This window comes from Cetorhinus maximus, chromosome 2, assembly GCF_964194155.1.
Source record: "Cetorhinus maximus chromosome 2, sCetMax3.hap1.1, whole genome shotgun sequence".
Classification (NCBI taxonomy): Eukaryota; Metazoa; Chordata; class Chondrichthyes; order Lamniformes; family Cetorhinidae; genus Cetorhinus; species Cetorhinus maximus.
In genome coordinates this window covers 143,608,397-143,626,341 of record NC_135880.1, presented here as the reverse complement: position 1 = coordinate 143,626,341, position 17,945 = coordinate 143,608,397, and the positions used below count along the sequence as shown (strand labels likewise).

At 46.6% G+C, this 17,945-nt stretch overlaps 2 protein-coding genes across 5 annotated transcripts in view; one reads left to right on the top strand and one right to left on the bottom strand.

Annotated features, from left to right (window-relative positions):
* LOC144698412 (signal-transducing adaptor protein 1-like) overlaps positions 1-1,546 on the bottom strand; it is a 56,175-nt gene extending 54,629 nt beyond the window's left edge. For 3 of the 4 annotated variants that reach the window (XM_078570357.1, XM_078570365.1, XM_078570371.1), the window contains exon 1: positions 1,307-1,545. In XM_078570357.1, the coding sequence (XP_078426483.1) occupies positions 1,307-1,417 (111 nt within the window). In that variant the 5' untranslated portion in view covers positions 1,418-1,545. Of the gene's footprint in view, positions 1-1,306 lie in introns of all 4 variants that reach the window. The other variant, XM_078570376.1, reaches the window with a different exon arrangement.
* Positions 1,475-17,945, top strand: part of psip1a (PC4 and SFRS1 interacting protein 1a) — an 83,308-nt gene continuing 66,837 nt past the window's right edge. Inside the window, exon 1 of the mRNA XM_078570349.1 lies at positions 1,475-1,669. Within this exon, the coding sequence (XP_078426475.1) occupies positions 1,661-1,669 (9 nt within the window). The 5' untranslated portion in view covers positions 1,475-1,660. The remainder of the gene's footprint in view (positions 1,670-17,945) is intronic.

The window sequence follows — 17,945 nt, the reverse complement described above, 5'->3', positions numbered from 1 at the left end:
ATACTGTGGCTGCAAGAGCAGGTCTGAGGCTAGGAATCGTGCGATGCATAACTCACGCCCTGACTCCCCAACGCCTGCCCACCATCTACAAAGCATAAGTCAGGAGTGTGATGGCATACTCCCCACTTGCCTGGATGAGAGCAGCTCCCACAACACTCAAGAAGCTAGGCACCATCCAGGACAAAACAGCCCATTTGATTGACACCACATCCACAAGCATTCATTCCCTCCACCATCAACGCACAGTAGCAGCAGCGTGTACCATCTACAAGATGCGCTGCAGGAATTCACCAAGGCTCCTTAGACAATACCTTCCAAACCCACAACCACTACTATCTAGAAGGACAAGGGCAGTAGATACATGGGAACACCACTACCTGGAAGTTCCCTTCCAAGTCACTCATCATCCTAACCTTGAAATGTATCACTGTTCCTTCACTGTCACTGGGACAAAATCCTGGAACTCCATTCCTAACAGCACTGTGGATGTACCTACATCACATGGCCTGCAATGGTTCAAGAAGGCAGCTCACCATCAGAGATAAAAACAAAAAACTACTGCGGATGCTGGAAATCCAAAACATTGCCGATGCTGCCAGACCTGCTGAGTTTTTCCAGATAATTCTGTTTTTGTTTTCCACTCATCCATCATCCATCTGCCCGCTGATCACATTGGTTCCTGGTTCCCAAACTCCTCAAATACAGGATAGGTCTGTGTTCTGGGGTATTTATGAATTCCAGCGTTGTTTATTTTATTGCGCTTTTTAAAATAATCAAGTTTCTCTCCTTGCAAAGACTCGAGTCGGCAAATGGTCAGTCACTTCATAAAAAGCTTAGCTGACAGGTTTCAACGAGTATTTCGTAACCTCTCCGCTGAGTTGACCAACTGGAAATGTAGCATTAGTGAAAGTGTTCCGTTGCCTCAGGCTTCACGTGTGTTATCTTACTGTTTATTAAAACTATTAGCAGTTCAAATTCATGGGCAGCGCATTTTATTCTTGTACCTCTCTCCAGGTGCTGGAGTTAAAAATAAGATAATTTTAAGCCCTTTTAAAGTAATTCACAGCACCATGACGAGATATATTAAGATTTTGCAGTATTTACATTTCTCCCCATTCCTCAATAGTTTTCACTATTTTTTGTCACAAAATGTGAAGTTATCTGGTACGATTCAATCACTAGATTTTTTTTAAAAAAAAACATACCCAGTGCTTTCTACAGCACTCCAGTTCCTTCAGGGCTATGGGGGATCAAAAATTAAGGCAAGCTTCAGTCTGCACCTTACACAAACACGGTTATGACCTACCTTAGCCCTCGAGCTTTTTTTACACAGGAACCCATCATAATATAAAGGCAGAGAGGTAATCTTCTCACGTCTTTGAAAGACTAACCTCAGATTTGTTCTAGAGGCAGCCATTTCTGTTAAACAACAAGCAAGGTCAGTTATCTATTAACAATGAGGTCAAGCAATGAAGATCCACGGATACATCCAGCTGTGTGTGGCCGCGCTGCCGGCTGTTCTCCCCCCGCCCGACTTGTATTCAAGCGGCAGTGAAAGATCCGAAAGAGGAGGAGGTTCACTGCGCCGAATGAAAATCTCGGAGTCCTTCTCAGACGCTCACTACAAATCGGAACGCTGGAGGAATGAGGAAACTATTCAATGAGGAAGGTAAATTACCAAACTCTGTGCCGTAAAAGAGAGAACATTCCTGTACCAGGCAACAATGGATAAAAGGCTGGGGGAAACACCTTCCTACTGCATCAGTGATCATTTTAGTAGCCAAACCACAATGAAAGATGAAACACCCTAATGACTATGCACTTCAGTAACAACAACTTGCATTTATGCACGCTTGTGTGGGGGAAAAACACCTCGTTAGATTTGGAGGGGGGGTCAAAGGAGTTGAGGTATGAGCGGGGTAGGAGATCACAGAGATAAGCTGGGCAAGGCCTTGAAAGCTTTTGAAGTTCAGGATGAGGACATTTAAGATAATTTACGGCTCGACAAGGAGCCAGTAGAGACAAACAAGGTATCGGGGTTCATGAAAGTAAGTGCAGGGCTTTGAACGGTAAAAGACATGGGATGACATTCTGAATGGGATTATGCTGGTTGGAGTGTTAAATGGGAGAAGCCAGCGGGGAAGAGAGCAGTGGAGAAACCTCACCTCTAGGTAAAAAAACAAAGGCATGGATGAGATTTTGATCATAATTGAGCAAAATTGGGAAGATGATGTTGATGATAAAGTGTATGTTGGGAAGAAAACTGGATTCACAGTCAAGCAGCACGTCCTGGTCCCGTACCATCAGCTAACAACAAATATCTAATGTGCTGACAATGTAAATGTTTCAGTAGAACCCTAGGCCCTTCCAATAAGAGGGAGTAATTGATCTATCCCTTGTATGGAATTGATTTAAAGTCTTCCTTTGGTGCAAACCATTTATTGGTTCTTCCAATGTGAGCAACAGTGACAAGGCAGCATTTGACACCCATTTGCCACCCATCCCTAGTTGCCTTGAAGCCATTAAGAGTTTGCCATTTAGTGTGGTCCTGGAGTCACATGTAGGTCAGATCAGAGTCCCCTACATTACAACAGTGACTACACTTCAAAACTACTTATTTTGCTGTAAAGCGCCCTGAGATATCCTAAGATGAATGGCACTATAGAAATGCAAGACTTTACTTTAGACATTGAGGTTATAATTCCATAGTGAGATCTTTTCTAGAGTATTCCTTACCTTTATCTTTATATATGAAATGTAATGTAGTCCAATGTTATTATTTCAGTGCATATTGAACAAGAAGAGTAGGGTCTAGACGTTGAGGCCACACTGTGTTCTATTGTAAAACAAAAACAGAATTACCTGGAAAAACTCAGCAGGTCTGGCAGCATCGGTGGAGAAGAAATCAGTCAACGTTTCGAGTCTTCATGACCCTTCGGCAGAACTGAAGCATAGTTAGGAGAAAGATGAAATATAAGCTGGTTTAAGGTGGGGGGGCGGGGGGAGAGAGAGAAGTTGAGGGTGTGGTGATTGTGGAGATAAGCAAGCAGTGATAGGAGCAGATAATCAAAAGATGTTACAGACAAAAGGATCAAAGAGGTGTTGAAGGTGGTGATATTGTCTAAGAAAGGTGCTAATTAAGAATGGAAGACAGGACACTCAAGGTACAGCTCTAGTGGGGGTGGGGTGGAAAGATTAACAAAGTTTTAGTTTTAGATTTAAAAATAATGGAAATAGGTGGGAAAAGAAGAATCTATATAAATTATTGGGAAAAAAAGGGAGGGGGGAGAAACGGGGTGGGGATGGGGGGAGGGGGGGGCGGGGGGGGTGGTGGGGGGGGCGAGTTTAAGATCTAAAGTTGTTGAATTCAATATTCAGCCCGGAAGGCTGTAAAGTGCCTAGTCGGAAGATGAGGTGCTGTTCCTCCAGTTTGCGTTGGGCTTCACTGGAACAATGCAGCAAGCCAAGGACAGACATGTGGGCAAGAGAACAGGGTGGAGTGTTAAAATGGCAAGCGACAGGGAGGTTTAGGCCATTCTTGCGGACAGACCGCAGGTGTTCTGCAAAGCGGTCGCCCAGTTTGCGTTTGGTCTCTCCAATGTAGAGGAGACCGCATTGGGAGCAACGAATGCAGTAGACTAAGTTAGGGGAAATGCAAGTGAAATGCTGCTTCACTTGAAAGGAGTGTTTGGGCCCTTGGACGGTGAGGAGAGAGGAAGTGAAGGGGCAGGTGTTGCATCTTCTGCGTGGGCATGGGGAGGTGCCATAGGTGGGGGTTGAGGAATAGGGGGTGATGGAGGAGTGGACCAGGGTGTCCCGGAGGGAACGATCCCTACGGAATGCCGTTGGGGGGGTGAAGGGAAGATGTGTTTGGTGGTGGCATCATGCTGGAGTTGGCGGAAATGGCGGAGGATGATCCTTTGAATGCGGAGGTTGGTGGGGTGATAAGTGAGGACAAGGGGGACCCTATCATGTTTCTGGGAAGGAGGAGAAGGCGTGAGGGAGGATGCGCGGGATATGGGCCGGACACGGTTGAGGGCCCTGTCAACGACCGTGGGTAGAAAACCTCGGTTAAGGAAGAAGGAGGACATGTCAGAGGAGCTGTTTTTGAAGGTAGCGTCATCAGAACAGATGCGACGGAGGCAAAGGAACTGAGAGAATGGGATGGAGTCCTTACAGGAATCGGGGTGTGAGGAGCTGTAGTCGAGGTAGCTGTGGGAGTCGGTAGGTAGGCTTGTAATGGATATTGGTGGACAGTCTATCATCAGAAGTTGAGACAGAGAGGTCAACGAAGGGAAGAGAAGTGTCAGAGATGGACCATGTGAAAATGATGGAGGGGTGGAGATTGGAAGCAAAATTAATAAATTTTTCCAGGTCCCGACGAGAGCATGAAGCAGCACTGAAGTAATCATCGATGTACCGGAGAAAGAGTTGTGGGAGGGGGCCGGAGTAGGACTGGAACAAGGAATGTTCCACATACCCCATAAAGAAACAGGCATAGCTGGGGCCCATGCGGGTACCCATAGCCACACCTTTTATTTGGAGGAAGTGAGAGGAGTTAAAGGAGAAATTGTTCAGTGTGAGAACAAGTTCAGCCAGACGGAGGAGAGTAGTGGTGGATGGGGATTGTTCGGGCCTCTGTTCAAGGAAGAAGCTAAGGGCCCTCAGACCATCCTGGTGGGGGATGGAGGTGTAGAGGGATTGGACATCCATGGTGAAGAGGAAGCGGTTGGGGCCAGGGAACTGGAAATTGTTGATGTGACGTAAGGTGTCAGAGGAATCACGGATGTAGGTGGGAAGGGACTGGACAAGGGGAGAGAGAAGGGAGTCAAGATAACGAGAAATGAGTTCCGTGGGGCAGGAACAGGCTGACATGATCGGTCTGCCGGGACAGTTCTGTTTGTGGATTTTGGGTAGGAGGTAGAAGCGGGCCGTCCGAGGTTGGGTGACTATCAAGTTGGAAGCTGTGGGAGGAAGATCTCCAGAGGAGATGAGGTCAGTGACAGTCCTGGAAACAATGGCTTGATGTTCTGTGGTGCGGTCATGGTCCAGGGAGAGGTAGGAGGAAGTGTCTGCGAGTTGACGCTCAGCCTCCGCCGCAAGAAAGACCCAAACCTCCCTGTCGCTTGCCATTTTAACAATCCACCCTGCTCTCTTGCCCACATGTCTGTCCTTGGCTTGCTGCATTGTTCCAGTGAAGCCCAACGCAAACTGGAGGAACAGCACCTCATCTTCCGACTAGGCACTTTACAGCCTTCCGGGCTGAATATTGAATTCAACAACTTTAGATCTTAAACTCCCCCTCCCCCCATCCCCACCCCGTTTCTCCCCCCTCCCTTTTTTTTCCCAATAATTTATATAGATTCTTCTTTTCCCACCTATTTCCATTATTTTTAAATCTAAAACTAAAACTTTGTTAATCTTTCCATCCCACCCCCACTAGAGCTGTACCTTGAGTGCCCTGTCTTCCATTCTTAATTAGCACTTTTCTTAGACAATATCACCACTTTCAACACCTCTTTGATCCTTTTGTCTGTAACATCTTTTGATTATCTGCTCCTATCACTGCTTGCTTATCTCCACAATCACCACACCCTCAACTTCTCTCTCTTCCCCCGCCCCACCACCTTAAACCAGCTTATATTTCATCTTTCTCCTAACTATGCTTCAGTTCTGCCGAAGGGTCATGAAGACTCGAAACGTTGACTGATTTCTTCTCCACCGATGCTGCCAGACCTGCTGAGTTTTTCCAGGTAATTCTGTTTTTGTTTTGGATTTCCAGCATCCGCAGTAGCTTTTAGCTTTTTGTTTTTATCTCTGTGTTCTATTGTGCCTGTTAGCATTTTGCAAAGTAGGCTTACTGGCTAGAAATGCTTTAGACTGATGAACTTTTAAGAGCCTGGATCAAATCATTCTTCTAAAGCCTTAGGTGCCATGTTTTTATTTTTGGCTTTAACCTTTATTCTGAATTGAACTGTTATCATGAGAACCCACTGCACTGTGGGAGAACAAATGAGACATTAAACCAGAGTTCTGTCTGTCCTTTCAGATGGATGTGAAAGATCGCATGGTAGTGATAAAAAAAGTGCAAGGGGATTCTCCCAGCTACCTGGTCAACATTTATCCCTCAATCAACATCTAAAAAGAAATGATTTGGTCATTAACACATTTCTGTTTGTGCGATCTTGCAGTATGCATTTTGGATGCTGCATTTCCTACCTTAGTGGCTACAGTTCAAAGTTGGCTGTAACGAGCTTTGGAATGTTCTTTCTTTCCTTAGTTACCAATTTACTGTCATCTTCTTAGGTAGTTCCTCTGGATCGAGGATAACTTGCTTCCACTCTGGTTCGATGGGTTCTGAAATGGCAGACACCTCCTGTCCAGATTGAAAAGCTCAAGTCTCTCTCAACTTTCCTCATAAGTCAGCCCCGTGACTCTAGGGGAACAGCTTTGTGGCTCTTGTCTACACTGCCTTCAATGCCCTAGATGTCTCCCTCATTACTCAGCCATCTGAATTTATCATATTCAAGGTATAGTCTGACTAAAGCCATGTACAATTTACACACAATCTGATCTGACTCACATTTTACTGTTTCACTAATCTAATTCAGCGTTTTATTGATTATGGGCTTGATTTTACAGCACCCCAATCTCTCCCCCCCCCCCCCCCCCCCCCACCCCAATCCCACCCCCGGCTCGCCATGTTTTTGGTGGGGTTGGGAGGTGCTTGTATAATACAAAGGGTTCACAGCCCATGACCTTCCTGCCCATCGATAGGGGGCCAGTGATAGTGGCCCCCTATTGAGCTCTACCTGTCCTACCCACCCCCCTCTACCAGCTTATATTTCATCTCATTTCTATATGTCTTAGTTCTGATGAAGGGTCATACGGACTCGAAATGTCAACTGTATTCCTCTCCGCAGATGCTGTCAGACCTGCTGAGTTTTTCCAGGTATTTTTGTTTTTAATGTAAAATTATAACCTGATTAGAAGGAAATGATTTATGGTGTCCCACAAAAATCTGTGCTGGAGCTTCAACTAGTCACTATATTAATGGCTTAGTTAATAGAATAGAGAGCCATGTATCCAAATTTGCTGATGGCACAAGGGTTTGTGGAATTTTGAAAGGAGCATATAATTACAAAGACACATTGAGTGGATAAAATACTGACAAATAGATTTCAACTCATGTAAATATGACGTCAGCCATTTTGGGCCAAAAAAGGATAGATACAAATATAGATACAAATAAAGGCCAGGAACAGTGGAGGTCCTTCCAATCTCATAATCAGGTATCTCATTAACCTTCAAATCCATGGGCTTTAATTTTATCTGACAGTCTCTTATACAGAAATGCCTTCTGGAAGCCCATAAAACTACAAACATGGATATTCTCCTGTCTACTATTTTAGTTACTGTTAGTTACTTTCGTTTTACAGATCTATTTTGGCTCTCTCTAATCGGCTCAAATTTCTTTAGGTGTTCTGTTAATCCATCTTTAACTGTATATTCCAATAATTTCCCCATAGCAGATGGTAGACTAACAGGTTTATAATTTCCTGGTTTTTCTCAGTCTTCCACACCCTGTCCAAAACACCACACCACATTACTCAACTACCAACAATCACAACTCACACCACACATTCATAGCTTCACCTCATCCTTACACACTTAGCATTGTTACAAGCCTCACTACCACATCTCACAGATTGTATACACTGCCATTGGAGGTCCAAAGAGATTTAGAGTGCCAAGGATCACTATGATGTAGTGGTCTGATACAAAATAATCAAAAAGAGTTATGGAATGTTAGCCTTTATATATAGAGAGCTAGAGAATAAAAGGGAGTTAGCTTTGTTATAGCTTTACCAAGGTGTGATTAGACCACACCTGGAGTATTTGTATAGTTCTGAGCACTGCACTTTAGAAATGATATGTTGACTTTGGAAGGAGTGCATCGCAGATTCATCAGAATGATACAAGGGGCGGAATCATCCCAAATTTGCACTAAGTGTGGTAGGACGCGGGTAAAACGATGTTTCGTCCCAAACCCACTGCATTAATTATGCATTCCCGGGATAGACACCATGGCGGGCGGGCTCCAATTCTCCCGTCATGCCATCATCTTGCTGCTTCATCCCTCCAGGCACCACATTTAAAGTACAGCCACGCTCAGTGCTTCCAGCCCAGGACTGCAGTAAAGAAGAGTGCCTTGAGTGCCTTTTGGACGCCGCAGAGGCCCGCTGTGATGTCCTCTACCCCTGCTCTGGCCGCAGGAGGGGCAGTTACATTACCACGCCGGCTTGGTAGGCGATGGCAGTGTGATCAGTGCCAATGTTAGACAGAAGAGGTTGGTCATCCAGTGCAGATAGAGGATGAATGATCTCATCCATGCAGCCAGGGTAGGGCAACCATCTCATCACTCTAAATTCACACAGTCAAGCCCATCACACATTCACTGACACCTCACTCACTGCCAGCTCAAGGGATCATCACCACCAATTCTCACACACATACCTTCACATGTCCATCTGGCCTCATCTCCTCACCATCTTGAGGCCACTTGCACAGATCAACATGTGCCCCACACACACCCTGGGATAACCCCTTTCCCCAGGACAGCTCTCATCTTGCAGCCTCTTCCTTTGCCTGAAGCCACTTCTCCCCCTCCCACAAGCAAGACTTTGCCCTGCAACCATTGAAAAGCCACCCACATATGGCTGATCTGGTAGAGTCTGAGCCCCCCTAAAAGTGAGGTGGTGCTGTCTTTGAAGCCTGGCGCTTGTGACTGCGAGTGTTGACCGAAGCAAGGTAGGCAAACAAACCTTGAAGTCCTGAGTGAAGTGCAGCCTGCCAAGTGCACACCTTATATATGCTAAGATAAAAGCAAAATACTGCGGATGCTGGAAATCTAGAACAAAAACAAAAATACCTGGAAAAACTCAGCAGGTCTGACAGCATCTGCGGAGCGGGATACAGTTGATGTTTCGAGTCCGTACTAAGACATCAGAACTAAGACATATAGAAATGAGATGAAATATAAGCTGGTAGAAGGGGGTGGGACAGGAGAGCTCGATAGGGGGCCAGTGATAGGTGGAGGCCAAGAAGAGACTGCCAAAGATGTCATAGACAAAAGGACAAAGGGGCGTTGACGGTGGTGATATTATCTAAAGGATGTGCTATTGGGGACATTAAGGGAAGCAAGCTAGCGGCAGATGGCCCTAGTGCGGGTGGGGTGGGGAGAAGGGATCGAAATGGGCTAAAAGGTGGAGATGAAACAATATTTCAAAATAAATTTTAAAATAGGAGGGAAAAGAAAAAAATATAGTTGTTAAAAAAAAAATTATAAATTACTGGAAGAAGGGGGATCGGAAAGAGGGTGGGGTTGGAGAAGAGAGTTCATGATCTGAAATTGTTGAACTCAATATTAAGTCCGGAAGACTGTAAAGTGCCTAGTCGGAAGATGAGGTGCTGTTCCTCCAGTTTGCGTTGAGCTTCACTGGAACATTGCAGCAGGCCAAGGACGGACATGTGGGCATGAGAGCAGGGTAGTGTGTTGAAATTGCAAGCGACAGGGATGTCTGGGTAATGCTTGCGGACAGACTGAAGGTGTTCCTCAAAGCGGTCACCCAGTCTGCGTTTGGTCTCTCCAATGTAGAAGAAACCGCATTGGGAGCAACGAATGCAGTAGAATAAATTGAGGGAAGTGTAAGTGAAGTGCTGCTTCACTTGAAAGGAGTGTTTGGGCCCTTGGACAGTGAGGAGGGGGGGAAGTAAAAGGGCAGGTGTTGCACCTTCTGCGGTTGCGTGGGAAGGTGCCGTGGTAGGGGGTTGAGGTGTAGGGGGTGATGGAGGAGTGGACCAGGGTGTCCCAGAGGGAATGATCCCTGCGGAAAGTCGCTGGGGGGGTGAAGGGAAGATATGTTTGGTAGTCGTGTCATGCTGGAGTTGGCGGAAATGGCGGAGGATAATCCTTTGAACGCAGAGGCTGGTGGGGTGATAAGTGAGGACAAGGGGGACCCTACCATGGTTCTGAGAGGGAGAGGAAGGTGTGAGGGCGGATGCGCGGGAGATGGGTCGGACATGGTTGAGGGCCCTGTCAACCACCGTGGGTGGAAAGCCTCAGTTAAGGAAGAAGGAAGACATGTCAGAGGAACTGTTTTGGAAAGTGGTATCATCAGAACAGATGCGACGGAGGAGAAGGAACTGAGAGAATGGGATGGAGTCCTTACAGGAAGCGGGGTGTGAGGAGCTGTAATCGAGGTGGCTGTGGGAGTCGGTAGGCTTGTAACGAATTTTGGTGGACAGTCTATTACCAGAAATTGAGACAGAGAAGTCAAGGAAGGGAAAGGAAGTGTCAGTGATGGACCACCTGAAAATGATGGAGGGGTGGAAACTAGAAGCAAAATTAATAAATTTTTCCAGATCCAGACGAGAGCATGAAGCAGCACCGAAGCAGTCATCGATGCATCGGAGAAAGAGTTGTGGGAGGGGGCCGGAGTAGGACTGGAACAAGGAATGTTCCACATACCCCATAAAGAGACAGGCATAACTGGGGCCCATGCGGGTACCCATAGCCACACCTTTTATTTGGAGGAAGTGAGACGAGTTTAAGGAGAAATTGTTCAGTGAGAGAACAAGTTCAGCCAGACGGAGGAGAGTAGTGGTGGATGGGGATTGTTCGAGGAAGAAGCAGAGAGCCCTCAGACCATCCTGGTGAGGGATGGAGGTGTAGAGGGATTGGACGTCCATGGTGAAGAAGAGGCGGTTGGGGCCAGGGAACTGGAAATTGTTGATATGATGTAGGGCATGAGAGGAATTGTGGATGTAGGTGGGAAGAGACTGGTCAAGGTGAGAGAGAATGGAGTCAAGATAGCAAGAAATGAGTTCCGTGGGGCAGGAACAGGCTGACACGATCGGTCTGCCGGGACAGTCCTGTTTGTGGATTTTGGGTAGGAGGTAGAAGCGGGCCGTCCGAGGCTGGGAGATTATGAGATTGGAAACTATGGAGGGAAGATCTCCAGAGGAGGTGAGGTCAGTGACAGTCCTGGAAACAATGGCTTGATGTTCAGTGGTGGGGTCATGGTCCAGGGGGAGGTAGGAGGAAGTGTCTGCGAGTTGACGCTCAGCCTCTGCAAGGTAGAGGTCAATGCGCCAGACAACAACAGCACCACCCTTGTCAGCGGGTTTGATGACAAAATCAGGGTTGGACCTGAGAGAACGGAGTGCAGCAAGTTCAGACAGAGACAGGTTAGAGTGGATGAGAGGAGCAGAGAAATTGAGACGACTGATGTCACGCCAACAGTTCTCAATGAAAAGATCAAGAGCAGGTAAAAATCCAGAGGGAGGGGTCCAGGTGGAGAATATTGGAGGTGGGTAAAAGGATCCGTTGAACGGGGAGAGGACTCCTGCCCAAAGCAGTGAGCACAGAGATGAAGGTGGCAGAAGAAGAGTTCAGCATCGTGCCGAGCCTGAAATTCATTGAGATGAGGGCGTAAGGGTATGAAACTGAGTCCTTTGCTGAGCACTGAACGTTCAGCATCGGAGAGGGGAAGGTCAGAGGGTATGGTGAATACACGGCCGGGGCTGGGATTAGAAGACGGGATGGAACGGGCAGGGGTGGAGGGTCCTGGATGGGTGTTGGTGTCGATGAGTTGTTGGAGCTTGCGTTCCTTTGCATCTGAAAGAAAGAGACAAAGTTTTTTGTTGAGGTGTTGGACGAGATGAAGAATAAAATGAAACTGGGGGCAAGGACAGCTTAGAAATAGGGTGTGTCAGTGCTGCTAGAGGGAGAGCTCGAGTGTGTTCATGTGGCGGCGCGTGACACTGAGTGTGGATCTCAGGATGCGACGAGAACAGCAGTCCGAGGAGAGTTGTATGTCCTGGAGATACCTGTCATCCTGGGTGGGTTCGAAACATACTGTTGTGAAACAGAACGGCGTGTTTTCCCACTAACAGGGTGGACAACCCAGTGGGGGTAGGGAGGAGGATGAGTCCGGTGGGCTGGCCTTTTAATGATATGCTGACATATTACAATGAGGTTCCCGACATCCGATATTGGGCAAGGTGGTCCACCATTGGCGGGCGGAGTGGAGCGGATGATCGCAAACTGGCTTATGACATTGTGAAACCGATTTTTGGCCTTCTCGCCATATTGTCCGCTCACGTCACCGAACATGCCCAATGCTGGCAGGCACAGAAAATCCTGGCCATGGGCTCCAAGGGTTAAATTATGAGGAGAGATTGCATAAACAAAGCTTGTATTATCTGGAATATAGAAGATTGAAGGGTGATTTGAATTAAGTTTTTAGGAATTTTAATGAAATTGGTTAGAGTAGACGGGAGAAATTTTTTTCACTGTTGGGGGATTCCAGAAAAAGGGCACATAACCTTAAAAACAGAACCATACCATTCAGGAGAGAAGTAAGGAAAGACTCCTTCACACAAAGGGTGGTAGAAGTTGGAATTCTCTCCAACAAAGAACTGGATGCTAGCTAAAGTAATCATTTTAAATATGATAGTGGTAGATTTTTGTTAGCTGACAGCATTAGGGAAATGAAACCAAGGTGCATGGATGGAGTCAGAATATAAATTAGCTATGACCTCAATTAATGCTGGAACAGGCATGAGGGGCTGAATGGCCTACACCTGTTCCTATGTTCCTTAATGGAAACCTTGCCAATGACTCCCTATCCTGAGAATTTATTGTTTTAAAATTTGATAGCTCTTACCAGCTAAGCTTAAAAGAAATAAACCCACTTGGTTAAAAATGTTCTCCAGAGGTTCAATGAATATATTTAATCTAATAAAAACAGAATAAATATACCCAACTCCACAGTGAATAGAAACTGAGGATAAATTGGATAGCCTCAAAAAAATGGGCACAGGGATCACAAGCTGGTATGAATACATGCCCCTTGCTTCCGATGCAGGTAGCATATCAACTTCAGACTGTCTTTTAATTTGCATATTTCTGCAGGCACCCAGCCAAGTTGGGTGTGGCTAGCATCACTTAAAGCTAGCCTGCACTACTTAAAGTCAGCCTGCACTATTTTTTAAGAAGTCTTTTAAGAGGGGAGGTGCATTCTGCCAGAGCAGGTGCTGCACTGTTTATGGAAAAGCATCTGAGCGGGAAGAAGAGTAATTTTGGTGCAAAAGGGGAGCAACCATGCTCCATGATTATCAAATATCGCATTGTACACTTTAGCAGAGAAGGTGTAGGAGAAGTTCTCTACCCACAAGGGACCTTGAGACCCTCCAGATAAATTGAGAAAGCTGTGGGAGCAGATAGCATGGCAGTCAATCCCAGCATTCAAATCGGATGACTAGATGTAGTGCTGCAGGAAGTTCAATCACCTCATACAAATGGTGAAGGTCAGTGAATTAACTTTCAAAATATTATATCCCAACAACTGCACCACTAGACTCACACACTGTTAAATGCACCACACTCCCATCACTCAGTTGCCATTAATTGTGAGTCACACTTCATATTCCTAGCTTAACCTCACCCTCACAAATTTAACACTGTTGCAAGCCTCACACCCACACCTCATAGCTTGCACAAACTGTTACCTATTCGACCATCACCCAAACAGATCTATCCACAGTGTCTGATGACTGGCACCCTTCCCTCTCTCTTGCACAAGAAGTTTGTACATAACAAGAGGCAGCAGCGGCTAACCAGCAGAGGAACAGGCATGGCTGCATGTCCTTACCCCAATGGATGAGATGGTGGTCACCATCATTGAAGCAGACACACTGCAGACATGGCTAAGATCCTACTTAATCTTCCTTCTCACAACTCACTTGCCTCCCTGTCCACACCTCTTTTGATTCACATGCTGCAGATGCTATAAGCATGCACCTCTTCTTTCCCCCTCCTCCCCTTACCACAATCCTACCCTTATGCCTTTATCTTTTCAGAAATGCAAGAGCTGCCATCTGGCCAGGCATTGGTGGAAGAGAAAGAGCAGTCACCAAGTCAGATACTGACACTGTGTGCATTTGCACATGGCAAGATCTACACCAGGCATGAGTGGGCTTGCTGCCTGGGCAGGGTACAAGGGTAGCAGAAGTGTGAGCTTCCCTGAGGGCGTGAGGCCACACACAAGTTCTCCTGTAGAGGGCTCAGATAAGACACCACTATGGGACAGTCTAGAGAAGAAGGCTGATGTGCATTCACAGAAAGCCTGTGTGCAATGTGAAGAACGATGGAGGAATCCAGCACCAACTTGGCACAGGACTTTGTGCAGAGCTTGGAGCCCATCCTTTCCAGTGTGGAAGTGGTGACCAACTCAATGAGAACACTTGCAAACCCATCCATGATGCAGCATCGGATGACCCATTTCACAACTTTCATTGCAGCGCAAGCAAAAGTCACCCAACACCTGGGTGCTGCTGTGGAAGCTCAGGCGTCTATAATGTAAGGTCAGCTTGCTGCCGTGCAAGTTCAGACAATTTTTAAAATTCATTCATGGGATGTGGGCTTCAATGGCTGGTCCAGCTTTAATGCGCATCCCTAATTGCCCTTGAGAAGGCGGTGATGAGCTGCCTTCTTGAACCGCTGCAGTCCCAGTGGTGTAGGTGCACCCACAGTGCTGTTAGGAAGGGAGTTCCAGGATTTTGACCCAGTGACAGTGAAGGAACGGCGATATATTTCCAAGTCAGGATGGTGAGTGACTTGGAGGGAAATTTCCAGGTGGTGGTATTCCCATCTATCTACTACCCTTGTCCTTCTAGATGGTAGTGTTCGTGGGTTTGGAAGGTGCTGTCTAAGGAGCCTTGTTGAATTCCTGCAGTTCACTGCTGCTACTGTGCATCAGTGGTGGAGGGAGTGAATGTTTGTGGATGGGGTGCCAATCAAGCAGACTGCTTTGTGCTGGATGGTGTCCAGCTTCTTGAGTGTTGTGGGAGCTACACTCATCCAGGAAAGTGGGGAATGTTCCATCACACTCCTTCCTTCTGCCTTGTAGATGGTGGACAGGCTTTGGGGAGTCAGGACGTGAATTGTGCATTGCACGATTCCTAGCCTCTGACCTGCTGTTGTAGCCACAGTATTTATATGGCTAGTCCAGTTCAGCTTCTGGTCAATGGTAACCCCAGGATGTTGATAGTGGGAGATTCAGTGATGGTAATGCCATTGAACATCAAGGGGTGATGGTTAGATTCTCTCTTGTCGGAGATGGTCATTACCTGTCACTTGTGTGATGCGAATATTACTTGCCATTTGTCAGCCCCAGCCTAGATATTGTCCAGGTCTTGCTGTATTGGGACATGGAATACTTCAGTATCTGAGGAGTCGCGAATGGTGCTGAACATTGTACAATCATCAGCGAACATCCCCACTTCTGACCTTATGATGGAAGGAAGGTCATTGATGAAGCAGCTGAAGATGGTTGGGCTGAGGCCATCATGACTGCACTGAGGTGTCAGCTGTGGCTCAGTTCATAGCACCCTCGCCTTTGAATCAGAGGGTTGTGGGTTCATGTCCCACTCCCGGAAAAACCAAGAACTGTGAATGTGCTCGAAAGAGTTACAATCTGTGACTGTTGATAACTCGAAAGAGTTACCACTGTTTAAAGGGGCTTGCAGGATGTCACAGCAGTCCAGCAATCTGCCCTCCAACCCTTTAGTAGAAATACTGAGGTGCCATCCCAGGAGAGTGGCCGTAGCTCCATGGAGCACAAACCTGCTGTCCTTTCTCGGGATGGCAGCATTCATCCTCCTACCCCTACCACTCTGCCAGTGCCTTTGCTGCTGCTTATCAGCTAACCAGCTCTGACAGCTGCCACTCTTGCTGAGATTGTGCAGTCCAAAGATGGGCGTTCTGGACCTAGAGCTGCACAAGGTCGTCTTCCAAAGCCATCTGCAGTCTCTACTGATAGTCACCATCTGTGCTGCAGCCACTGGGCTAGGCAAAGGCACATGGATGACTGGAACTAAGGGTGGTTAGTTGAAGTTTGTATCTAATATGCCATGATTTGATGGATACTTTTTAAAAATGTTGTGATGGCCTTTATTTTAGCATGTGGCCAAGTGGATGCTCTGATGGTCAGTAACAGTTTGAAGGTAAGATGTGGGATTGTTGGTAAATGGAGAATCAGGGTTGTGTTTACTGGTATCACAGTTGAATGAGTCATTCAGAAGCCCAGCCAGAAAGAGGTTGTTTAGGTGTGTCCTCCCTTCCTCCTCAGCTGGTCACTAAATAGCAGGTGGCAAGGACTGTACCCCCATGATGGCGCAGGATGCAACAGGCCACCATGAATCTTGATAATCAATCTGCTCAGCACTGCAGGGTTCCCTCAGAGTGGTTCAGGCAGCGGAAGTATTGTTCCAGCATCCCAATAGCCTGCTGTGTCACATTACATGTGGCTGTATGGTCCTTGTTGTACGCATGCTGCCCACATGTAAATATGTGCGGCAACAGAGTCGTGACTAATGCCATGAAAAGATAGCCCTTGTCACCCATTAGCCACCTTCTGGTTTGTCATGCTGGCTCAAACTCAGATGGCACGGCAGACGATTGCAAAATGAAAGCACCATGATTGTTTCCAGGATACCGAGCATTGACGTGAATGTTATGCTGCTTATAGTCACAAACTAGCTGCTCATTGAAAGAGTGGAATCCCTTTTGGTTGCAGTATATCTCCAAGTTGGCATAGTGCCTGTAAAGCAATGTGCATGCAGTCAATGGCACCCTGCACCATCAGGAAGCCTACAATCCTTGCGAAGCCAACTACTTGCTCTGTCTGTTTCTCTCTAAAGAGAATGAGATGCGTTCAGGTCTCTTGGAATAAAGAATCTCACAGACTTTCCTAATGCAACAGTGGATGGCAAACTGGGAGATGTTGCAAATATTGCCTGCTCCAGCCTGGAAGGAGCCAGATGTAAAAGCTCATAGTCACAGTGTCCTTCACAGTCACTGGCAATTCCGTCCTCACCCTGCTCTGAGTTTGCAGTTGTGGCTGCAGCAGCTGGCAGATTTCAGTGAGGATCTCCTTACAGAAGCACAGATGTCTGTCACACTGTTGCCCACTGAGGTTCAGGAAGGTGAAATATCTGGATGGGTATGTCCTCCTACAGAGAGCCCTTCTCCCCTTCCCTCTTCCAGAAGTTTCTCCTGCTCTGTGTCACCTCTGCTTATTCTTCCTGTGATGCTGCATACAAAGGGAAATACTTACAACTGCACTAACATCAGGGAGCAAATGGTTTGTGTACAACCCTTGATGTCAGGACAAAATCCATCAGTATGTGCCACACTATTCCTTGTCAACATCTCCAACTTTAAACAACTCTAGAACCCACCAAACACATGTACATTTGAAGCAAGAGGCAGTAGAAGTCAATGAGCAACTAACCTGAAAGCAGTTGATGATCCCTATAAATAGGTGAGGCTCCTTCCTATGATTGGACACATGTTCAGCTCTGCTTAAGGGACAGCATTAGCTGGAACGTTGAGCTCCAAAATGGCAGCATTGGCATTAAATCAGAGTTACACGCTGATCGACATCACAAAGATAAAAGCAAAATACTGCGGATGCTGGAAAACTGAAACAAAAACAGAAAATGCTGGAAAACTCAGCAGGTCTGACAGCATCTGTGGAGAGAAAAACAGAGCTGACGTTTTGAGTCCATATAGCCCTTCTTTAGAGCTAAAGAGTAGTAGGAAAGTGATGAAATTTACATTGTTTACAGGGGATGGAGCAGGTGAAGCAAAATAGAAGGCCAGCGAAAGGTGGGGGCTAAAGAGAGATTGACAAAGATGTCATGGATGAAAAGACAAAGGGAGTGTTGATGGCAGTGGTTAAGGGCTAAAGGAGATGCTGATAGTGGCATAAAGGTAAGAAAGCAAAAAACTGCAAACGCTGGAAATTTGAAACAGCTCTGAAGAAGGGCCATACAGACTCAAAACGTCATCTCTGTTTCTCTCTCCACACATGCTG